General features: G+C 45.4%; 1 protein-coding gene across 2 annotated transcripts in view; it reads right to left on the bottom strand.

Annotated features, from left to right (window-relative positions):
• Positions 1-3,539: 3,539 nt before the first annotated feature.
• KCNG3 (potassium voltage-gated channel modifier subfamily G member 3) overlaps positions 3,540-25,355 on the bottom strand; it is a 58,043-nt gene continuing 36,227 nt past the window's right edge. For both annotated transcript variants that reach the window (XM_002709903.5, XM_002709904.5), the window contains exon 2: positions 3,540-5,610. In XM_002709903.5, the coding sequence (XP_002709949.1) occupies positions 4,965-5,610 (646 nt within the window). In that variant the 3' untranslated portion in view covers positions 3,540-4,964. The remainder of the gene's footprint in view (positions 5,611-25,355) is intronic.

Raw genomic sequence — 25,355 nt, 5'->3', positions numbered from 1 at the left:
CCATTAGTTCCACAGTTCTTAGGACACTGTAAGATACTAGACCATGTCTGAATGGGCTGTGTACTCACACCATAAAAGAACACAGACTGACACAGTCAGAGGGCTTTGGAAATGACCATCCAAGCCTTTTGCCGGGCTTGGAGTTACAAAGCAAAAAGCAAAATTTGCCACCCAAATGTGAGACCTGAGAAGCTGGACAAAATTTTAAGAGAAGAAATACTACACTTACTGAGAGCCACTGTAAAAGAATATATTTTAACATTTTTGACAGGAGCAGTCATTGTGGCAAAATGAACTAGACTGCCACCTATAATGCCAGCAATCCTACATGGGCACCAGTTGGGAGTCCCAGATTTTCCACTTCTGATCCAACTTCCTGCTAATGCGCCTGGGAAAGCAATGGAAGACAGCCTGAGCACTTTGGCCTCTGCCACCCATGTGGGAGACCCAGATGGAGTTCCTGGTTTCTGGCTTCAGCCTGGCACAGTCCTGGCCATTTGGGGAGTGAACCAGCAGACGGACAATCTCTCTCTCTCTCCCCTACAACTCTGTAATTCTGCCTTTCAAATAAAATGAATAAATCTTTAAAAAATAAAAGAAAAAAAACCCTTACAAATGTGTCTTACAAGTAACTACTAAACCCCTAAACAAATGTAACTATTTAAATCAACAATCTATAACAACAAAGCATGAAAAGAAACAATATATAAGTGGGGTTTTTATAATAGTACATCCCCTCTCAAATGTCATAACTTTGCTTTTCCAATCCCCAAAAATCCCATTTTGGAGAATACAAAATAAGTTACATACAGGGGCCAGTGCTGTGGTGCCAGAATCCCATATGGGCGCCAGTTCTAGTCCTGGCTGCTCCTTTTCTGATTCAGCTCTCTGCTATGGCCTGGGAAAGCAGGCCCAAGTCCTTGGACCCCCGCACCCACGTGAGAGACTCAAATTCCTGGCTCCTGGCTTCGGATCAGTGCGGCTCCAACCATTAAGGCCATTTGGGGAATGAACCAGCGGACGGAAGACATTTCTCTGTCTCTACCTCTCACTGTCTGTAATTCTGCCTCTCAAATCAATAAATAAACAGAAAGTTACATACAACATCAAGTCGTGTAAGCCCACATGTGGGAACACCAAAGATTCAGCTTCCTCTTTCTACTTTGGGTATCCCAATTTCAGTAAAATCTCACTCACTGAGATCCTAATGAAACACAAACACAGATCCTAATGAAACCATTCCTGACACAAAGAATGAATTAGGAGAAACTGTCTAAAAGTACAACCAGTGGGGCAGGTGTTTGGCCTAACAATAAAACACCCACATCAGGGGGGCTGGCACTGTGGCACAGCAGGTAAAGCCGCTGCCTGCATTGCCATGCCAGCATCCCACAATGGCGCCGGTTTGAGTCCCAGCTGCTTCACTTCCAATCCAGCTCTCTGCTATGGCCTGGGAAAGCAGTAGAAGATGGCCCAAGTCCTTGGGCCCCTGCACCCAAGTGGGAGATCCAGAAGAAGCTCCTGGCTTTGGATCAGCTCAGCTTTGGTAGTGGCAATCAGTTGGGGAGTGAACCAGCAGAATGGAAGACCTCTCTCTCTCTCTCTGGCTCTACCTCTATCTGTAACTCTGGCTTTCAAATAAATAAGTCTTTAAAACAAACAAAAAAAGCACCCACATGGGAATAGAAGGCAGTGGTGATGGCTCAATTAGATTCCTGCTATTTGAGGGCCAGTGCTGTGGCGCAGCAGGTAAAGCTGCCACCTGCAGTGCCAGCATCCCATATGGGCGCTGGTTTGAGTCTCGGCTGCTCTACTTCTGATCCAGCTCTCTGATATGGCCTGGGAAAGCGGAAGATGGTCCAAGCCCTTGGGCCCCTGCACAAGCATGGGAGACCCGGAGGAAGCTCCTGGCTTCTAGCTTTGGATCAGTGCAGCTCCAACCATTGTGGCCAATTGAGGAGTGAACCAACGGGTGGAAGACCTCACTGGCTCCCTCTCTGCCTCTCCTCTCTCTGTGTAACTCTGACTTTCAAATAAATAAATATTAACAACAACAACAAAAAGATTCCTGCCATTCACGTGGGAGACTCAGATTGTTTCAGCTCCTAGCATTAGCCTTGCCCTAACTCCTGCTGCTGTGGACATTTGGGGAGTGAATCAGCAGATTATGGTGCTCTCTCAAATAAATAAAATTTTAAAAACACTCTGCTTTAGGGGCCAGTGTTGTGTCACAGTGGGTTATGCTGCAGCCTGTGATGCTGACATCCCATGTGAGTGTTGGTTTGTGTCTTGGCTGCTCCACTTCTGATCCAGCTTCCTGCCAATGTGCCTGGGAAAGCAGCAGAAGATGACCCAATATTTGGTCCCTGCCACCGAAATGCGAGACCTGGATGAAGCTCCTGGCTCCTGTCTTTGGCCTGGCAGAGCCCAGGTTGTTGTAGCCATTTGAGGAGTGACAAGCGGATGGAAGATCTCTGTATCTCTATCTTTCAAAGAAATAAATAAATCATATATACACTGTTTTCTAAATAAAAATAAGTAACTTTTTAAAAAGTGGAAGAAAGAAATGCTATTTAATGACTTTTTGAAAGTGGCAACATTCACGGACAGTTACAAGAAAATGTTTCTGTTCCTAAAGCTATAGCATCAATGAAGACTAAACTTATTTTTTTTCACTTATGAATGAACTACTCTCATCATCCTCCTTAGTATACAGGTAGCTGGACTGCCAATAGCAGTTCTGCAATGTGCTTCTTTAAAACTGGCCCTATATGAAGTCTGACAAAAGCAACAAAAGATTTCTCATGTGTTGCCTAAGGGCAGCTCAAAGTCGACAGAGGTATTCCCACATGTGGCTATGCATATACACACCTAGGTGTATGCTTCTTGTATCGCTTCTCCCATTAGCTTCTCCCCCTAAGACAGTCAAAAGTCTGTGCCTAAATCTGTAACAGACCCTGTGGGGATATGAAGGCATGTGCATGAGAAAGGACCCCAGCTCTCAGGACAGTTACGATTCACTTTGGAAGATAAAGACATTCACATGAAGAGTTCCCAGTCCTAGTAAAATTAACAGTTATCAAATTTTTATTAGCAATTCGGAGGTGCTACCATCTGCATATTATTTGCATGAATCACAAAGCCTTAATCCAAATAGGTAAGAAAAATAAATCCATGCCATTTAATTAAATTATATTAAAATACAATAAATATGCAATAAATAACAGAATTTCTTTTTGACTATATGAAAAATAGCATAACAGTGGAAAGGAATGGGGAAAATGGAGTGAGATCTTTAATGGCCAAAATATCACATAAATGCTAGAAAGGAAATTAGGGAAAAGGAAATGGTTTTATTATTATTATCTCAGCAATGATAATGGCAAAGAAGCGAGGTTCCCAGGCTTTCCTGAAACCCCAGTGGTATGTGAAAAATCACTGCTGGGCTGGGTTTTGGAGGTCCAGGCTTTAGCGTCAGCTCCCTCACGACTGTATCCTTCCTTGCCCTGCTTTTCTACCTGATAATGGTTGAGGTCCGAACTACAGGATGGCTAATATTCCTTTAATGAACACTTCTGGTAAGCTTTTCTTTGATAAATATGTCCAGGTCCCCTGTCCTACCCAACCCTTCCCAGCCCCTCTCTTATGTCCCTGATAAGTTACAGTGTGAGCCTTAAATGATTTATGAATCTGTAACTTTAATTCTTTTGTGTTTATATATGAGTTCTTTATAGCAACTGGCTGAAAAGGCAAAACTGTAATTCCTACTGCTGAAATTAGCATGAAACAATCGCCAGTTTTATATTCTCTAGTCCTAATAGCCTAGCCAGATTAATACGGTATATTACTTGATATTCTGACAAGAAGGGTTCTGTTGTAGCTGTGATTCCGAATGGTGAAGATCAAATAATTACATCTTTGCTGCTTTTAGCTGGCTTCAAATTGACTTAGCTACACAGCAACTAAGAGTAAACTATATCTACTTCCTTTCTTAAAGATAATCTGGTGATAACATATAAGTATGACTTTGGTATCAAAAGGCTTTCATGTTGGATGTCTTATTAAACCCATTGTGTTGGGGGCAAAGTTAACAGAAAAAGATAAATATGGTTGTAATATTGAGTAATATCAAATTGTTTCTATTTTCATTTTTATGTTAGAAATATTGTTTGGACATCTGAATGTCAGGACAATTATCACCTAATAAAGGCATGAAGGCAAAAATTATCCAATAAAATGTTAAGTGACATGAAATTCTCTTGATTCTTAAATACTTTTCTGAGTCACTTCAGTAGAGATAAAAGAAATCCAAACTGGAAAGGAGAGAACGCACCCAAGCTTTCATGAAGCTGTATGAAAAGGTGAATAGGCACAAAAATAAAGCAGAGTTGAGAAGTACGCTGGGAAAGCTTTTCAAATAGCTTTGTCACTTGTGTCTAGCTCCATTATACAGTTTCAATTTTAGCCAAAATTTTTAAGTATTTGTTAAACAGTTCCTGCATGTGACATATGTTTCCAGAATACTTCTGACATTGATATGAGAAATTATAAAACATTTAGAAATGAAAATGTTGCTCTCAAAAAATAACACTGTAAGTTCCAAGCTTCTTCTGAATTCATAAGATGGAGAAACATTTGGAAAATAGTATCTTTCTGTTCTAAAATGTTCAAATAATGCACTTCAAAAAATGTAATTGTTCAAGGGGAGGAGGAGCCAAGTCTAAACAAATGAGGTCCTCAAGTTTACTCTAGGGGTCGTTACTCTTCCTTTGCAGTCTTGATCCTAGTTACTCCATTAGAAGTAAACAGCTTTATCCCTTCAGCTGGGAAGGATAATTTTTGCCCTACCAAGATGATAACAATGCCACACTGCAGTGCTCACCCAGCAAGAAACGCATGAATATGAAGTAGCATCAACTCTTTCTTATCAAACCCAGTGTATGCAAGGATTGATTTGCAATGCATTAATTCAGGAACTCTGCAGAGAGGCTCCTACTATATCTAGCTGATCTAAACTTGAGCTCATGATAACACTGCACAAAGCTATGGTAGATAAAAGTGATAGGTAACGCCAATAGAACAATTCCACTGACAACACAAACTCCTCCAAGGATTCTTCCAGGCACTGTGATAGGATACATATCTCCATAGCCAACTGTAGTCATAGAGATAATCACCCACCAGCAGGCAGCAGGGATGCTGGCGAAGTCCTTGTTGGATGTTTCCAGGTCCAACCCATGTTCAAGAAGCTGAGAAAGTGCACTAAAAATTGCCATGGCAACACAAATGAAGACAAGTAACATAACCATCTCCCGGTAACATCGTTTGAGAGTCAAACCAAGTGTCTGAAGACCAATGAAGTGACGGGCAAGCTTAATCACCCAAAAAATCCTCATCATTCTAAGCACCCTCAGGGTGACACCAGCCCTCTGGAGTTGAGAGTTCTCGCCTGTGAACACTGTCATCAGCACGGAGATGTAATACGGCGTGATCGCCAGCAAATCAATGATGTTCAGGGGTCTCTTGACAAACTCACACTTGTTTTTGGAGACAAGGAACCTCACGATGCACTCCGCCGTGAACCAGCCTATGCAGATAGCTTCAATTACCCTGTCAAGGGAACAAAGGGAGGATTGATCATTTTATTTTTAAGCATTTTAACAGCTCTGAGATTTCTTCAGATAGTACTACATTCACACACCAATTCAGTTACTTTTCCAGAAAACATGAAGAACAGACAGCATTACCAACATCGTCAGACCCACCAGGACCAACAGAACAAGACGTTACAATTCAAATAAAAACTGAACCTGGAGTTTTTCTCATTTATATTACACTATACGTAACACTATTAAAATTACTATTTTTTTTTACTTGTCACTACTGCTTAAAAAAACCTCTCTCTGGGGACCGGCACTGTGGAGTAGCAGGTAAAGTTGCCGCCCGTAGTGCTGACATCCCATATAGGCACTACTAGTCCCAGCTGCTCTGCTTCCAGTCCAGCTCTCTAGGAAAGTAGTAGAAGATGGCCCAGGTCCTTGGGCCCCTGCACCCATGTGGGAGACCAGGAAGAAGCTCCAGGCTTTGGATAGGCCCAGCACTCTGGTTTTTGCAGCCATCTGAGGAATGGACCAGCAGGTGGAAGACCTCTCTTTCTCTCTGCCTCTGCCTCTCTGTAACTCTGCCTTTCAAATAAACAAATAAATCTTTAAAAACCTTATTGGGCAGTCTTAAATGGACTTATACTCAGCCAGCCACAATGCAAAATTGCACTTCCTCTTTGGGGTCCGTGGGTTCTCGACTGTGATATCAGTCACCAGGCAGGTCAGAAAGATTTCTGTCAATGCCCACACAGAGCACACCCTGGTATTCTGATGACTTACTCCTGGATAAATTAGTGAATCCAGGATCCTTTCCTGAAAGCGACTCTCCCCTGTTTTTCCAGTAGGTTTGCGTGGGAGCTTTTTGGGCACTGCCCAGATGCCCACTCCAGGACAGTGCCCTGGCACCACCATCCTCATCACGAGGTTCCCCGTGGAAAACAGATGGAGGACTCCCGGATGGAGCAAAACAGCCACTGGCACTTTCCTAGAGACCATGGCGACTTTTGTCGTTTATTTTTCATAATTATTTTACACACTATGCCTTTTTAAATATAAGACCACATGCTGCCCAGAGCAGTACTTACCAACCTTTCCACATCACCGCCCACTTTGAAACTAATCGTATTTACACAGCATACTAGAGGCAAAGCTGAGGATTCCTGAAACAAAAGCTACCACCTGGGGGCTCGGATCACGGGGCCCTCGTCCCACACTCTCCAAGGTAGAGGAAATCAAACCTCAGCAAGGTGGAGTGACAAGTAACCAGGGACAACTGTAAATTTTAATTGTTATTTTTGTTACACCAGCACTCACTTTCTCGCCACTGATCTAGACCCAAACCTCAGAAGTGCGATTGATGGAAGAAATCGAAGTAGGCAGGATGGGAGCAGGGGAGCAACATTTTTAAAAAGAATGACTCAAAAGTGCATTCCACAGAACACAAGTTGCTCGGAAATGACCAAATACAATTAATCATGTCTGACTACTGTAGAGCTTTCTAGAGCCATAAATATTAATTTTATTTATTTTTAGAAAGGCATTCACATTCATGTGGCTCTAATCCATAAAAGTTTAAAAAGAGAGAGAGTATAGATATCAGAGTGCCAATTAGCTGCTCTACTTTGGATCAAGCTTCCTGCAAATGTACCTGGGCAGGCAGTGGATAATGGCCCAAGTACTTGGTTCCCTGCCACCCACATGGGAGACCTGGAAGAAGCTCTTGGCTCCTGGTTCCTAGCTTCTGATTGGACCAGGTTGGAGTTCCAGGCTCCTGGCTTTGGCCTGGCCCAGCCCCGGCTGTTGCGTGCACTTGGAAAGTAAACCAGCAGATGAAGACCTATTTTTCTCTGTCTCTCCTACTCTACCATTCAAACAAACAAATAAGTAGATTAAAGCGGGGAGGTTGGGGGGACACGGCGCTGTGGCGTAGGTTAATCCTCCGCCTGAAGCGCCAGCATCCCATAGGGGTACTGGTTCTGATCCCGGCTGCTCCTCTTCCAATCCAGCTCTCTGCTATGGCCTGGGAAAGCAAAAGATGGCCCAAGTGCTTGGGCCCCTGTACCCACGTGGTAGACCTGTAAGAAGCTCCTGGCTTCTGGCTTTGGATTGGTGCAGCCCCAGGTGTTGCAGCCATTTGGGGAGTGAGCCAGTGGAAGGAAGACCTTTCTCTCCGTCTCTCCCTCTCACTGTCTATAACTCTACCTCTCAAATAAATAAATAAAATCTTTAAAAAAAAAAAAAAGTGACACAGTATTCCACTGATTGGACTGCATTTTATTTAACCATTCCACATGATGGACATTTAAAGTAGTTTCTGGGGCTATTGCTGTGGCATGGAGGGTTAAGCCACTGTCAGTGTGCCGGCATCCCATACGGGTGCCAGTTCAAGTCATGGCTGCTCCACTTCTGATCCAGCTCCCAGCTAATGTGCCTGGGAAAGCAGTGGAAGAAGGTCCAAGTCCTTGGGCCCCTGCACCCACATGGAAGACCCAGAAGAAGCTCTTGGCTCCTGGTTTGCTGGCTTCTGATTGGCTCAGCTCTGTCTGTTGTGGTCTTTTGGGGAGTGAACTACTGGATGGGAGACCTCTCTCTCTGTGTCTCTCACTCCCTATCTCCATCTCTCTAACTCTGCCTTTCAAATAAATAAGTAAATCTTAAAAAAAATAAAATAAAATGAAAACAAGCCAAAAGTAGTTTCCATCTAATTTCTGGGTAACAATGAATATTATTATTTCTGCATCATTTCACACATGAGCAAATATATCCACAGGATGAGTCCCAGACACGGAATTATATACCAAGTCAAAGGAAATACATATCATATAATTTTGCTAGGTCTTGCCAAGCTACTCCCATGGAGGGTACACTAGATGACCCTCCCCCAGCACCACTGAGCAGCATTTATTTTCCCACAGCCTCATCAACGAAGTTTAAATTGAGTTGGAGACCTCTGCAACTCTTACAGATGAAAAGCACTACTTTATCGTGAAGAACGGTGAACATTTTTTTCCCGTGTAGCCTATGTCCTTTGCTCATGGGCCCTCAATCTCCTCGGATACAATAAAATATCATTCAGTGTGTGCAGTGCCAGATCGGGTCTTTTGTGCTCTTGCGACTATTATTCCTTGAAACACCAGTTCTGGAAAATGCTCCAGAGTCTTCGCCAGTAAACATGCTTGTAGTAGGGTTCAACAGACTGTAGCCTGTGGTTCATATCCTGCCTGCCACCTCACTGTTTTGTATGGCATGCAAATTAAAAATGGTTTCTTCACATCTTTTAATGGTTGGAAAAAAAAAAAGAATTCCAATTCTTTCGAAGTCTTTATTTATGTACTTATTTGAAAGGCAGAGTGACGGCAAGAGACAGTAGATGGGGGTTGTGTCAACCAGGCACTCCTCTCTCATGGGCACTCTCGTGGCAGGTGGCAGGCATTCAGCAGAGCGGGCCCTTCACAGCGTGGCCCCCTGTACCATCATCTGTCCTGCAGTGACTTCAGTTCTCACCTGCTTTCTCCATGTGAAATACCACAAAAACCTTCATGTCTCTGGACAACTATGATGTAGGTTTGTTTTTCTTTTTCTGCATCTCCCTGGTCATCTTCACCAAATGTTTCACGTGTTACTCTTTATTTCTGGTCTCCTTGTAGTGATACAGGATCATGTAACCAGTGCTGACCAGTGGGCAAGCAGCAAAATGCCAGTAACATTTCTGGGCAGAAGCAGAGAGTGGATGTGAATTATTTTTCCTGGCACAGCAACCTGGAAGGAACAAATCCTAAATGACTTGCGAACTGGTGGAGTTCCCATGGGACCAAGTCCCCAAGAGGCTGTGCAGAGCAGAGCAGAGCAGAAACATTTTCCACCTTGACCTGGATCAGACATGATCTGGGAGCGAGAAATAAATCTCTGTTGTGATGAGCCAGCGAGGATTCCAAGTTGGTTGCTATTAAAGCAGTTAAAGCAAAATATGCCAAGTTACCATATTGACTATTTAGAGCTGAAATCACTTGAGGAACTCTAACTGCAGGAAAGGCCATTTGGCCTTTTCTTCTGCATGCAGGAGGCCATAAAGCTTGTTTTGGGAAGGACATCCTTCATACATCCAGGCCAGAAAACGGCCTGATCACCAGACAGTGGTAACTGGGACTCCAATAATCTCAAAAAGCAAACTCTTTGGAGTAATCCCTACCTTCCCCTGGCTTTTCCATCCCCCCCTCCTGACCACATATCTCTTACATACATCAAGAATGTGCCACCTGGGGGCCGGCACTGTGGCTTAACAGGTAAAGCCACTGCCTGCAGTGCCGGCATCCCATATGGGCACCAGTTCAAGTCCTGGCTGCTCCACTTCTGATCCAACTCTCTAATATGGCCTGGGAAAGCAGTAGATGATAGCCCAAGTCCTTGGGCCCCTGCACTCATGTGGGAGACCCGGAAGAAGCTCCTGGCTCCTCGCTTCGGATCAGCACAGCTTCGGCCATTGTGGTCAACTGGAGAAGGAACCAGCGGATGGAAGACCTCTGTCTCTTTCTCTCTCTGCCTCTCCTTCTATCTGTGTGTAACTCTTTCAAATAAAAATAAAGCTTAAAAAAAAAAAAAAAAGTACCACCCTAGCCCAGATATCACTTTGTCTTGTCATTCCTTCACAAATGTATTGTTCTTTGTCTAAAAAGCATAAAAGGGTTGTGCTTTGGGGGTGGCCTAGCAGTTAAGACACTGAATGGATAAAGTCATGTCAAAGAAAGCAAAATGCTGATTATCCTAATTTGATCGGTATAGACTGGATACATGTGTTGCAATGTCACAGTGTAGTCCATAAATTACAATTGTATAATTCTTGTTAATAAAATATGTTAAATTGGGGCTGGTGCTGAGGCACAGCAGATAAAGCTGCCACCTGCAGTGCCAGCATCCCATGGGTGCCTGTTCGAGACCCAGCTGCTTCACTTCCAATCCAGCTCTCTGCTATGGCCTGGGAAAGCAGCAGAAGATGGCCCAAATCCTTGGGTCCTTGCATCCACATGGGAGACCCAGAAGAAGCTCTTGGCTCCCAGCTTTGGATTGGCCCAGCTCTAGCCATTGCAGCCATCTAGGGAGTGAACTAGCAGATGGAAAACTTTCTCTCTCTCTCTCTCCCTCCCTCCCTCCCTCCCTCCCTACGTCTGTCTCTGTAACTCTTTCAAGTAAATAAATAAATCTTTTTAAAATGTTAAATTAAAAAAGCATCATGCTCGCTTTGGTCATTTCTTCTAACTTAACTCTTTTGTGAAGATCCCTATATACATGTAAACTTAGTAAAATCTTAACACTTTTCTCATTAATCAGTTCTTGTATTAATTGTGTTCCAAGGTTCAGCCAGAGTCCCCTCATAAAACTTAAGGTTGGGGGTGGGGTTGAGTGGATCTCCCTATTTCCTACACCATCCTAGTTAATAAACTGGTAAATATAGTAGGTATTGTGGGTGGGAGGGAAGTTATGGGGGGGAAGCCATTGTAATCCATAAGCTGTACTTTGGAAATTTATATTCATTAAATAAAAGTTAAAAAAAAAGATAGTAGGTATTAGGATGTGCACTGGAAAGAGACTGCAAGAACACACAATGGTTGGGGCTGGTGCCTCTGTGTGCAGTGCCAGCATCCCATATGGGCACTGGTTCGAATGCCAGCTGTTCCACTTCCAATCCAGCTCCTTGCTAATGTGCCTGGGAGAGAAGCAGAAGATGGCCCAAGTTCTTGGGCCCCGGCACCCATGTGGGAGACCTGGAAGAAGCTCCTAGCTTCGGATCAGCCCTGCTCGGGTCGTTGCAGCAATCTGGGGAGTAAACCAGCTAATGGAAGATTTTATCTCTCTATCTTCCTTTAAATAAGAACATATAGTGGGACAGTGGGAATCTCTAATCCAAAATTTTCTGAAATCAGAAAATTTTTGAGCCCAAAATGATGTCACAAGTGGAAAATCCCACACCTGACCTCATTGTGATGAAAGGCCATCAAAGTGCAGGCAACTAAAAAGCACTGTTTAAAATTACCTTCAGGCTGTGTGTACAAGCCATATATGAAATAAATTTCATGTTTGGATTTGGGTCTCACCTCTAAGCAAAGGTATCTCATGTGACACAGGCATATGGTGCAGTGGAACACCTGCTTCCCATGTCAGAACCCCTGTGTCCAAATCCTGGTTCTGCTCCCAACTCCTGCTAACGAGTATCCTGGGAGGCAGTGGTGATGGTTCACCACTATGGAGACTGGGATTGAGCTCCAGGCTCCTGGTTCTGACCTGAACTAGCCCTAACCATTGTAGGCATTTGGGAGTGATTCAGCAGAGGGAACATCAGTCTGTCTGCTTTTCAAATAAATAAAAGAAATATATATTTTAAAGCTATCTTGAGACTTGCACTATGGCACAGCAGGTTAAGATGCCACTTGTGACACTTGCATCCCACATCAAAGTGCCATTTTGGGTCCAAGCTGTTCTGGTTCCAATCCAGCTCCATGCAAAGACACCTGGGAAAGTAGCAAATGATAACCCTGGTACTTGGGCCCACAGCACCCATGTGGGAGACCAGAAAAAGTTTTTGACTCCTGACTTTGGCATGGCCACATGGAGAGTAAACCAGCAAGATGGAGGCCCTCCCAGCCCCTGTCTCTCCATCTGTCATTCTGCCTTTCAAATAACTGAATAAATCTCTTCAAAAGAAATATCTCATTGGGTATATGCAAATATTCCAAAATCTAAAAGAACTCAGAAATCTGAAACAGTTCTTCTAGTCTGAAGCATTTCAGAGAAGGGATACTGAGCCTGGAATAACAATAGTTCTCTTAGGTTGACCCGCAGGTAAAACACACTGGTTCTCCAGCTGATGCAAGCTCACTGGGCTGCTTGTCAAATGCCCCATGCTCATTCTGCTCTTTGGGCCAAGCCTCCTCCACCAAGGGCAGAGCCACATGGGTCTTCCAAAGGCCCTCTCGGCTCTAAAATCCTAAAATTATATTAATTTCAGAAGAGGAAAAAATTATAATTGTGCCCAGAATATCAGAACATGTTCTATCTAATTATTTCCACCAGCAGCCAAAATCGTTCAGATCAGGAAACAGGAAATTCAAATGATGTGGAATAATCTCTCAAGGAGGGAACTTCCAAGAGGCGAACTCACCCGCCCGTAATGAGGTCCACAGGGTTCTTCCAACTCACCCCCCAAATCAGAGGCGGATTCCCCAGCATTCCTTGATGAAGCCATGAATCAATGAGAAACCCCAGGCATCACTTTCACCCAGGATTATGCCAAAGCAATCTCCAACCAAACACCACCAGGCTTGCCAAGATCCCCCACGTCTCCAGATGGCACCCTTGCCAATGCCGCTGACAACTGCAGGAGAACTGGTACTGTTTACCTAGCACTACTGCACACAACTGGGTACTCCCACAGGCCTCTTCTATTAAAACACAAACAGAAAAAAGAACTAAAGATACTGGGGAACACCATGCTTCCCTGAAGCCTAAAGTGGCTTTTTCATTTTTTATTTTTTTGAGAAAGAATATATACAAGTTTGTGATTGTTTGGCTACTAATGATGGACATCACTTAGTGGCAGGTGCTTGGCACAGCAATTAAGGTACTACTTGAGGGGCCAGCGCTGTGGCATAGCTGGTAAAGCTGCCACCTACAGTGTCAGCATCCCATATGGGCACCAGTTTAAGTCCTGGCTGCTCCACATCCCATCCAACTCCTTGCTAATGTGCCTGGGAAAGCAGCAGAGGGTGATCCAAGTACTTGGGCCCCTGCACCCATGTAGGAGACCCAGAAGAAGCTCCTGGCTCCTGGTAGGCACAGCCCCAACCATGTGGCCATTTGGGAAGTGAGCCAGTGGATGGAAGATATCTTTGTCTCTCCCTTTCTCTGATTTATTTATTTTGAATGGTAGTATTACAATCTTTAAAAAAAAAAAAAAAAAAAGACACTGCTGGAGATACCCACATCAAGTCCCAGTTCCACTTCTGAGCCAGCTTCCTCCTGATGCACATCCTGGGAGGCAGCAGGTGATGACTCAAGTAGTGGGTTCCTGCCACACGAGTGGGAGACCTAGGATGAGCTCCTGGCTCCTGTCTTCACGCTGACCCAACTCTGAACCTCATTGGCATTTGGGGGATCATTAGCATATGTGCTGCCAAAGTGAGCATGAGATGAGAGCTCTTTGGGTGTGTGTGTCTTTAAAATAATGGAAAATACAGGCCGGCGCCGTGGCTCAATAGGCTAATCCTCCACCTTGCGGCGCTGGCACACCGGGTTCTAGTCCCGGTCGGGGCGCCGGATTCTGTCCCGGTTGCCCCTCTTCCAGGCCAGCTCTCTGCTATGGCCAGGGAGTGCAGTGGAGGATGGCCCAGGTGCTTGGGCCCTGCACCCCATGGGAGACCAGGAAAAGCACCTGGATCCTGGCTCCTGCCATCGGATCAGCGCGGTGCGCCGGCTGCAGCGGCGGCCATTGGAGGGTGAACCAACGGCAAAGGAAGACCTTTCTCTCTCTGTCTCTCTCTCACTGTCCACTCTGCCTGTCAAAAATAAAAAAAAAAAAAAAAATAAAATAAAAAAATAAAAAAAAATAAAATAATGGAAAATACACAAAAATTAAGTATTTAGCACTTACTGGGGACTCTCATTTGGGCACTATGCTAATAACTTCAAAGCTATCACCTCATTTAATCCTTTTCAACAATTCTTTGAAGTGTATTTCCTCTAACAGCTCTACTTTCCAAGTGACAAAACAGACTGTAGGCTGAGCCAGCGTTGCGGCATAGTGGGTAAAGTCACTGCCAGCAGTGCCGGTATCCCATATGGGCACCGGTTCGAGTCCCGGCTGCTCCACTTCCGATCTCTGCTATGGCCTGGGAAAGCAGAAGATGGCGGCCCAAATCCTTGGGCCCCTGCACTCGTGTGGGAGACCCGGAAGAAGCTCCTGGCTCCTCACTTCGATCAGCACAACTCCAGCTGTTGTGGCCAATTGGGAAGTGAACCATCAGATAGAAGACCTCTCTCTCGGCCTCTCCTCTCTGTGTAACTCTGACTTTCAAATAAATGAATAAAACTTAAAGACTAAAGGTGAAGCATCTTTTTCATCAAATCAGAAATTGCAGTGCATATATTAGGGTACCCAAGTCTACAGGGTTTTAAAACTATATAGTGTATTTGAAAACACCATGTCCACCGTTAAAACTAAATGGTATTTGTTAATCTCTTGGTTCTCCATGGTTTATATTACCTTACAGTATTTTTTAGAATGCCAGTTTTTATTCCATTAGTGGATCAAAATTGAAGAATTTTTTTTGAAACAATAGGAAATACAAGACTGTATCAGAGGCCAGGTAAAGCCACTGCCACCAAAGCTGGCATCCCAAACGGGTGCCGGTTCCCAGATGCTCCACTTCCAATCCAGCTCTCTGCTGGTGCACCTGGGAAAGCATCAGAGGATGGCCCAAGTGCTTGGGCCCCTGAACCCACTTGGGAGACAGGAAGGAAGCTCCTGGCTTCAGCTTGGCCTGACTTCAGCTCAGTCTGGTCACAGCCATTTAAGGAGTGAACCAGCAGAAGGAAGTCCTCTCCCCAACCCCCAACCCTGCCTTTCAAATTAATATTTTTAAAAAGTGTATCAAATAATTGTTTTATGAGATATCTATTTCAGGTATACAATTTTTAAGAATTTATTTTTTATGTTTAATTGAAAGGCAAAGAGACAGAGACAAAAAGAGACAGACCTTCCATCTACTGGTTCACTCCCCAAATGACTACAACAGCCGAGACTGGACCAGGCCTAAGCCAGGAATGTGGAACTCAATCTGGGTCTTCTACATGCACAGCAGGAGCCACCCCTGCCACCTCCCGGATGAGCATTAGCAGGAAGGTGGAATGGCGACCAGAGCTGGGGCTCAAACCAACTACAAAACAGGGTGGGATGCGAGTGTCCCAAGCAGCATTTTTTTTAAGATTTATTTATGTGAAAGGCAGAAATACAGAGAGAAAAGGGGACAGACAGAGAGATTGTCTTCTATCCACTTGTTCACTTCCCAAAGAGCCACAATGGCTGAGGCTGGGCCAGGCCCAAGCCAGGAGCTTCATCCAGGTCTCCTACATGGATGTCAGGGGCCTGAGCACTTGGGCCATCTTCTACTGCTTTCCCAGGCTCATTAGCACGAAGCTGGATCAGAAGTGCAGCAACTGGGACTTGAACTGGCATCCATATGGGATGCCAGCTCTGCAGGCAGCCGCTTAGCCTATTATGCCACAGCGGCCGGCCCCACCCCAAGCGTCATCATAATTGCTATGCTAAGTGTCTGCTTCAGTTATATAAAACTGTGTCCTAGTTATCACCTGGTTATTTGAACATCCTCCACTACAACTCATGTTGAAATTCAATTGCAATTGTAACAGTAATGAGATAGGACCTTTAAGGGGTGACTGAGTTATTAGGGCTCCACTCTCATGAATGAACTGATGCCGGAGTGAGCTCCTGGACAAAGGACGAGTTTGGCCACAGTTTCTCTCTGTCCCGCTTGCCCTTCTGTCCTGATGTGATGCAGCACAGTCAGATGCCAGAACCATACACCTGGACTTGCCAGCCTCCAGAACCATGAGCCAAATAAACTTGTATTGTTTAAGATGACCCAGTCTGCGGTTTTCTACCTCAGTAGCAGAAAACAGACTAAGACAGCAGCGACGTAAAAAGTCTTTTCTGTTGGTTCTGGAGGACTCAACAATCACTTGCAATCATCAGTCACGCTTGGCAGCTGGCTGATCCCTCACAACACAGGGCACTTCTGGGGATGATTCGGAGGTTTACAAACAGGCTAGGAGGGGGAGCAAATGCTTTCAGTGCTACCCAGGACCCGCCTCCATGCTCTCGGACCTCCCCAAAAAGACTGGGACAGGACACAGGGGGCCATCAACCATACTGTGCAGTCAAGATTGGGGCCAAGTGGGCGTTCTTTTCATCTATGCCCCCTCCCATTTTATTATGGGAGTTTTTTCTTTTTTCTTTTTTCTTTTTTTTTTGACAGGCAGAGTGGACAGTGAGAGAGAGAGACAAAGGTCTTCCTTTGCCATTGGTTCACCCTCCAATGGCCACTGCGGCCGGCACACTGTGCTGATCTGAAGGCAGGAGCCAGGTGCTTCTCCTGGTCCTCCATGGGGTGCAGCCACCGCACTCCTGGGCCACAGCAGAGAGCTGGCCTGGTAGAGGGGAAACCAGGACAGAATCCGGTGCCCTGACCGGGACTAGAACCCGGTGTGCCGGCGCCACAAGGCAGAGGATTAGCCTATTGAGCCGCGGCGCCGGCCATGAAAGTTTTCAAATGTGGGGCAGGTTTATTAATATATAAACATACTGTCGTTTTACCTAATCATGCCTTTGTTCATCCATTAATCTATTTTATGCATTTCAAAACAAATTGCAGGCCGGCACCGTGGCTCAATAGGTTAATCCTCCACCTTGCGGCGCCGGCACACCGGGTTCTAGTCCCGGTCAGGGCGCCGGATTCTGTCCCGGTTGCCCCTCTTCCAGGCCAGCTCTCTGCTATGGCCAGGGAGTGCAGTGGAGGATGGCCCAGGTGCTTGGGCCCTGCACCCCATGGGAGACCAGGAAAAGCACCTGGCTCCTGGCTCCTGCCATCGGATCAGCGCGGTGCGCCGGCTGCAGCGGCGGCCATTGGAGGGTGAACCAACGGCAAGGGAAGACCTTTCTCTCTCTGTCTCTCTCTCTCACTGTCCACTCTGCCTGTCAAAAAAAAAAAAAAAAAAAAATTGCAGATATCAGTTCACTTCTAAAACTTCAGAGTACATATCACTAACTAGAGTTTACTATCTGCTTAGCTTTTTTTTTGGGGGGGGGGGGGTTAAGATTTCTTTACTTACTTGAAAGGCAGAGAGAAAAGAAGGGGTTGGGGGAAGACAGCCAGAGAGTTTCCATCCTCTGGTTCATTCCCCAAATGGCCACAATGGCCTGGACTAGGTCGAGCTGAAGCGTGGGTATAGGGGCCTGAGCATTTGGGCCATCTTCTGCTGCTTTCCCAGGTACATTAGCAGGGGGCTGCACCAGATGTGGAGCAGCCAGGACACAAACCAGCACTCATAGGATGTCGGCATTGTAGGCGGTGGCTTAACCTGCTGCAACAGAATGCCAGCCCCTAGCTTTTTCTTCTTGATATAAACTTTATATACGATGAAATGCACAGACCTCACATGTACATTCACAGAGTTTTGGCAAATGCATAACCTCTATGATCGAATTATTATTAAGATATACAGCACTCGCATCACCCCAGAGAGTTCCCTAGCAAATTCATTTTATAGCTCCTGCTCTCACTTCACAAACCCTTAACACACTTAGTAAATGTTCAATGTTTGTCCAGGACAATGTGAACTGACTTTGCTAGGCCTGGGGTGAACACTCCCCAGCTATGTGGGATTGTAAAGCAGTACATCCGCTTTGCAAAACAGTATGGATGCTCAGACTGCTCAGTCACACTGCCCACAGGTTCAATGGGGGAGGAATAAAAGGTATGACCAGGCCATTAATTAATCAATTGACTTATACTCTGCCTTACTTCAAAAAAAATTTGAGGTAATTTTTCCTGTCATTAACACTAAGCAGAACCTGAATAAAATTCAATATTATAGGGATGACTAAGAAAATTATATTAAAAACAGATGATAGCTGAATATTTTCACTGGCTAGCTGACTTTAAAAAGCTAAATGACTTGGGCTAGTGCTGTGGCATAGTGGGTAATGCCGCCACCTGCAATGCCGGCATCCCATATGGGCGCCGGTTCAAGTCCTGGCTGCTCCATTTCCTATCCAGCTCTCTGCTGTGGCCTGGGAAAGCAGAAGATGGCCCAAGTCCTTGGGCCCCTGCACCCAATGTGGGAGACCCGGAAGAAGCTCCTGGCTCTTGGCTTTGGATCAGCACAGATCTGGCCGTTGTGGCCAATGAGGGTGTGAACCAGTGGATGGAAGACCTCGCGCTCTCTGCCTCTTCTCTCTCTGTGTAACTCTTTCAAGTAAAATAAATAAATTTTTAAATAAATAAAAAAAAAGCTAAATGACTTGGAGCAGGATTGTGGCACAGTGGGTTAAGCTGCCTCTTGGGACTCCCACATCCCATGTGTCTAGTTCAAGTCCGACGTCCTCTATGCTTCTGATCCAGCTTCCTGTCAACGTTCCTGTGAGCCAGCAGATGATGGCGGGAGACCTGGATGGAGTTCCTGGCTCCTGACATCAGCCTGGGCTGACCTAGCCCTAGTTATTGCAGAAACTTGGGGAGCACACTAATGGACAGAAGCTCTATCTCTTCTTCTTCGTGACTATGCCTTTTCTTTTTTTTTTTTTGAAGGCAGAGTGGACAGTGAGAGAGAGATACAGAGAGAAAGGTCTTCCTTTGCCGTTGGTTCACCCTCCAATGGCCACCGTGGCCGGCGCACCGCACTGATCCGAAGGCAGGAGCCAGGTGCTTCTCCTGGTCCCCCATGGGGTGCAGGACCCAAGCACTTGGGCCATCCTCCACTGCACTCCCTGGCCACAGCAGAGAGCTGGCCTGGAAGAGGGGTAACCGGCACAGAATCTGGTGCCCCAACTGGGACTAGAACCCAGTGTGCCAGCGCCGCAAAGCGGAGGATTAGCCTAGTGAGCCGTGGCGCTGGCCTCTGCCTTAAAAAAAAAAAAAAAAAAAAAAAAAAAAAAAAAAAAAAAAAGTACTCAATGCTTACAAAAATGTACAACAGAAAACATCTGAAATAATTATCTGCATGCTGTATTTATTATACACACACATATGTAATTATAATATATTCACAAGTACACAAGTATAACATCACAATTTAGGGAAACTGTACAAATCCAAACCCCAATAACTTTGTTCCTTATTTAATTATTTTTCTTATTCAATTATCTTTAAACTGAAATAGGATTTTAAGATTCAACTTTGGGGCCAGCACTGTGGCATAACAGGTGGGGCTGCTGCAGTGCCAGCATCCCATGAGGGCGTTAGTTCAAGTCCAGGCTGCTCCACTTCCAATCCGACTCTCTGCTATGGTCTGGGAAAGCAGTAAAAGATGGCCCAAGCCCTTGGGGCCCTGCTCCCACGTGGGACGACCGGGATGAAGCTCCTGACTCCTGCCGTTGTGGCCAACTGGGGAGTGGACCAGCAATGGAAGAGCTCGCGCGTGCGCTCTCTCTCTCTCTCTCTAACTCTTTCAAATAAATAAAATAAATCTTTTTTTTTAAAAAAAGATTCAACTTTATAGTTCTGGTAAACAAAATTTAAGTTCTTTGAAGATATATACATATTGACATAACTGTGTAAAAGACAACACATTGAGATAATTTTTTTTTTATCTAAAATGAAACCAGTTATCTCTTCATGTGTATGTGAGACTACAAAGCATAAGGAAGAAGACAGCAGGATCTCATAGCAAGCATCCCTTATCTACTGGTGACCTGATGTGGAACTTTGAATAATCTGTATTGCTGAATTTCCCTAAGTGGTAGTAATGTTAGAACCTACTGGGGCTGGCGCTGTGGCTCATCATGCTAAGCCACCGCCGGCAACACTGGCATTCCACACGTGCACCATGCAGCAACAGCTCAAGACCCGGCTGCTCCACTTCTAATCCAGTGCCCTGCTAATGAGCCTGAGAAAGCAGCAGAGGATGGCCCAAGTGCTTGGGCCCCTACATCCATGTGGGGGACCCAGAAAGAGTTCCAAGCTCTTGGTTTCAGCCTGGCCCAGCCCTGACCATTGCAGCCACTGCAGCTCTGGAGTAAACCAGCAAATGGAAGTGCTCTCGTGTGCGCTCATGTTCTCTCTCTCTCCTCCCCTCCCTCCCTGTGTAACTTTACCTTTCAAATAAATAATCTCTAAAAATAAAAATAATAGAACCTACTGCTCAAGTTGTCTTAAGGATGAAATGAAACGTGTAAAGTGCTGAGAACACAGCCTGACAACTAGTATGTGCTCAGTAAACTGTGATGATGACCACTACAAACCACTCCTCCCCTCATGATCTTCCCTTCACACTCAGATCCACTCAGTGCTTCCCTGATGGCAACGAGAAGGTGCCATGGCTTGAAGGTTTGTCCCCTTCAAAACTCACATTGAAATGTACTTGCCATTGTTATGGTATTGGGAGGTGGGACTTGAGATATTAGGTCCTGAGGGCTCTGTTTTCACTGGAGTGGGTTTCTTGGCACAGAAGTAGGTTTACCCGCTCTTGAGCTCCCATCTCCTCCGTCTCTCTCTCCCGCTCTCCCTTCTACACGTGATGCCCTCCCTCGTGGGATGACACAGAAATAAAGTCCTTGCCAGATGCCAGACCCTTGACCTTGAATTTCCCAGCCTCCAGTTCTGTGAGCACATGCATTTCTGTTCACTACAAACCACCCAATCTGTGGGGTTATTCAGCAGCACAAAAGGGATGCTCCACTCTTTCTTCTCCCAGGAATTCTGTTTACTCTTAGACCCTGCTGGTCATTGTATAAATTGTTAAAAAAAAAAAAAAAAAAAAAAAAACACTCATATAAGCAAGTGGCAGGATCTATGGAGCTTGAAACTGCACAGGAGCCCCAGTCGTCCACTCCAGGAATTTACTCTTCACATACAGCCTCCTCTTTACGAGAACATGTCAACACCTATTGTTTCTAATACGCAAGGATAAGAAAACACAAAAATGCCTCTCCATGAGATTGATTATATAAATGTATTTCCAAACCTTATTATTGAGGGACTGTGTTATAGTGCACAGACAGATGACCTACTACCCCAGGTTCAAGTTCCAGCTGCTCTGCTTCTGATCCAGCTGATAATGTGCCTGGGAAAGCAATGCAAAATGCCCCATGTGGTTAGGTTCCTGCCACCCACATGATAGACTCAGATACAGTTCCTGGCTCCTGGCTTCAGCCTAGCCCAGCCCCAGCTACTGCAGTCATTCGGGGAGTGAACCAGTGGATGGAAGATCTCTCTCTCTGCCTTTCAAATAAATAAATAAACAAATCTTTAAAAACAAATGTTGAAGCCAGGTGCAGAATAGTACATCTATTACACCATAATTGTGTGCATGTGTACACTGAAAAGGAAATATATAAAACTGTCAACACTGGGGCCAGTGCTGTGGCACAGTGAATTAAACTGCTGCCTGCAGCACTGGCATCCCATATGGACGTGGTTCGAGCACCAGCTGTTCCACTTCTGATCCAACTCCCTACTAATGCACCTGGGAAAGCAGCAGAGGCTGGCCCAAGTGTTTGGGCCCCTGGAAGAAGCTCCTGGGTCCTGCCTGGCCCAGCCCTGGCTGTTGCAGTCATTTGGGAAGTGACCCATGGAAGATATCTCTTTCTCCCTCTCTCTGTAACTGTGCCTTTCAAATAAATAAATCTTTTTAAAAAAAAAGAAGAGCTTTTAACAGCAGTTGCATCTAGAAAAGGTCTAGAAAAGAGACCCTTGAACCAATGCAAGATACAAACCCATTTTTTACTTTATCCTCCTCTGTACTGCTAAGAGCTATACCCTTCCACATATTATTTTCCTAATTTAAAAACACTCTTCAAGACAGAGTAAAAAGCATGCCCATCTACAGGAGCAATCACCACGATGGAGTTGTCAGCAGACTGAATCAACCTGTATAATCATAGGCCGCTACAAAAGGGAAAGCTACACCCCCCCACCCCAGGCTTTCAGACTTAAATGTGGGAGGCATTTCCAAGCACACTGCCAGCAGGCACTCATAGTGTAAGCATACACAGCATGATCAATGCCCAGCAAACAGCACTAACATCCACACAGAACCTAGGGTCTTTCATGCTCTTACAAGAGTTTTCTCCACAACTGGTTCAATGACAGAAAGGCAGGATTTTTTTAAAAACTTGATTTTTTTTTCTTATCCACTTCAAGTTCCTTACAGAAAAAAAGAATCTATACTATTCATGTAATTTTATCTTCTAACCTAAATCAAGAATAAACACACACATATTAAACACTTAGTCAAATGCCAAGCGTCTTTCTAAAAATTTATACCCATCAATTCATTCAATTCTCACAAATGTATACAATAGGTTCTGTTATTACCCTCCATCTGTAAACAAGAAAGCTAAGGCAAACTGAATTACGTTGCTCATGCCATACAGCTAATAGATGACAGATTACTAAAACGTACTTATTGATTACATCATTCGTTGAGTCCAGGCTAGGATTTATGTATTTCCTTACAGCTACATGAAATGTATACTTGTTATTCTATGTTCTTCACTTGATATCATTCTGTTTACTCACACCTGCCTCTGGATGGCCACTTCCTCAGGCTGCATGGTAAGGTAATGATGAACAGAAAGGTCGGTGGAATGGCTACCGGGAAGGAGGCCTGGAGTTGTTCAGGGTCTGCAGGCACCCTGCTGGGGCTCCTTCTCTCTCCCACCACCACTGGGCTTGCCTTACTCTTCTCACTTCCCCCGTGTCTGCAGGAACATGCTGCTCTCTCCCCCGCCTGCAGAAGCTGGGGCTCCACCTTCTATCTGCAGCTCCTCTGTTCTCCGTTTCGGCAGCACAGGCACCAGATCCACATCCCGATGACCCTCCACAAAGAACAACCAAGTTCCTGACTGCACGTCCCAAGATCACAATAGCAGCTCTGCTAAGACAGGGGCTGCCCCTCACCCCTAAATCTCACCAAAGGTTTCCTTGAAACATTGCAGGCAATTATGACAAACAAGCCTTATTGTCCAGCTCGCCTTTGGAGTGATTCATTCCATCTTCAACCCAAATACATGACTTTAGTCTGAGGTAAGTGTGTTGCTAGAAACACTGTCCTGCTAGTGAGTCTTAGTAGATCCAGCCTCTAAGATCTCAGGAAGAAAGGAACTCATTGGGTCTGGCACTGTGGCGTCGTGGGTAAAGTTGCCACCTGCAGTGCTGGCAACCCATTCGTGCGTCACTTCGAGTCCCCGCTGCCCCACTTCAATCCAACTCTCTGCTATGGCCTGGGAAAGCAGCAGAAGATGGCCCAAGTCCTTGGGCCCCTGCACCTGCATAGGAGACCCAGAAGAAGCTCTTGGCTCCTGGCTTCAGATCAGTGCAGCTCCAGCTGTTGTGACCAATTGAGGAGTGAACCAGCAGATGGAAGACAGACAGACAGACTGACCTCCCTCCCTCCCTGCCTGCCTCTCCTTCTCTCTGTGTAACTCTTTCAAATAAATAAATAAACAAACCCCCCCCCCAAAAAAAAGAAAGGGACTCATAAACTTCCAACATGGAGAAGTAGGCATTGTTGATGCACAGCAGGTTAAGCCCTGCCTGCGCCAGCATTCTATATCTGAGCACTGGTTGGAGTCCCAACTACTCTGCTTCACCTCCCTGTTAACGCAGCTCGGAAAAGCAGTAGAAGACAGCCTGAGTACTTGGGTCCCTGCCATCCACATGGTGGACCCAGATGGAGTTCCTGGTTCCTGGCTTTGGGCTGGCCCAGTCCTGGCTGTTATGCCATTTGGGGAGTAAACTAGGGAGAAATTATCTCTCTTTTCCTGTCAATCTGCCTTTCAAATAAATAAGTCCTTTTAAGGGGGGGGGGGGGAGTGGAGAGATAGATGGTATTATGGGGGGCCGGTACTGTGGCGCCAGTTTGAATCCCAGCTCCACTTCTAATCCAGCTCCCTGCTCATGTGCCTGGGAAAGCAGCAGAGGATGACCCAAATACTTGGGTTCCTGCACCCATGTGGGAGACCTGGAAGATGCCTCTAGCTCCTGGCTTCAGATCAGCCCAGCTCTTACCATGGTGGCCATCTGGGGAGTGAACTAGCAAATGGAAGCTCTCTTTCAAATAAATAAATCTTAAAAAAAAAAAAATGGTCTTATGAACTCTTAAATAGCCAGCCCCATCAACTATCAGCCCACAGCCAATTCTGTCCCATCCACACCCTCATCCACTGTGCTCCCTATATATTATTTTGAAATAAATCTCAGGGTCTGGGCAATTATCCCAGAGTCTTTCTCACCCTCCCCGCTTGGTGAGTCAACCAAGCATTCACAGCGGAGGGCAAGAAAACGCCCCTGGCTCCCATCTGTATCTCCTGAGACGGGCCAGCTGCAGCCAGAGTCATGCAATGCCTGCAGTAGGATGGGGCGGGGTGCTCAGATGTGGTTCCAAGCCCATGAAACACCTCAATTCCCTTGTCAGGCAACAAAACACAAGTGCCTACTGTATGCCAGGCTCCATGGAGCCACAGAGAAGAGCTTAAAGATGCAGTTATGTAAGATGTGTTATCACTGGGCGATCTGGATAAAGGGTACACCAGAACTCTTTGTACTATTTTTACAGTATCTTCAAGTATGAAGTTATTTTAAAATTAAAAATTAAAAAAAAGATATCTTAACCAAACAGAATTTACAAACTAGTGAAACTCCCAAAAATAACTCCTTCTCCCCAACAACAACCCTAACCATATAAACTCACAACTAAAGTGAGATCTTTAAAAAAAAAAAATTGGGGGGAGGAGGGGAGCTGGTGTGGCATAGTGGGTAAAGCCACTGCCTGCAACACAGACATCATGTATGAGTCCCGGTTGCTCCACTTCTGATCCAGATCCCTGCTAACGTGCCTGGAAAAGCAGCAGAGGATGGCCCAAGTGCTTGGACCCAGCACCCATAAGGGAGACCCAGAAGCTGCTGGTTCCTGGCATCCGCTGGGCCCAACCCCAGCTGTTATAGCCATCTAGGGATAGAAGAT

Source organism: Oryctolagus cuniculus, chromosome 2, assembly GCF_964237555.1.
Source record: "Oryctolagus cuniculus chromosome 2, mOryCun1.1, whole genome shotgun sequence".
In the NCBI taxonomy this organism is placed as follows: Eukaryota; Metazoa; Chordata; class Mammalia; order Lagomorpha; family Leporidae; genus Oryctolagus; species Oryctolagus cuniculus.
Note: the sequence above shows the minus strand (reverse complement) of the source record. Positions and strands in the feature narration are given on the sequence as shown.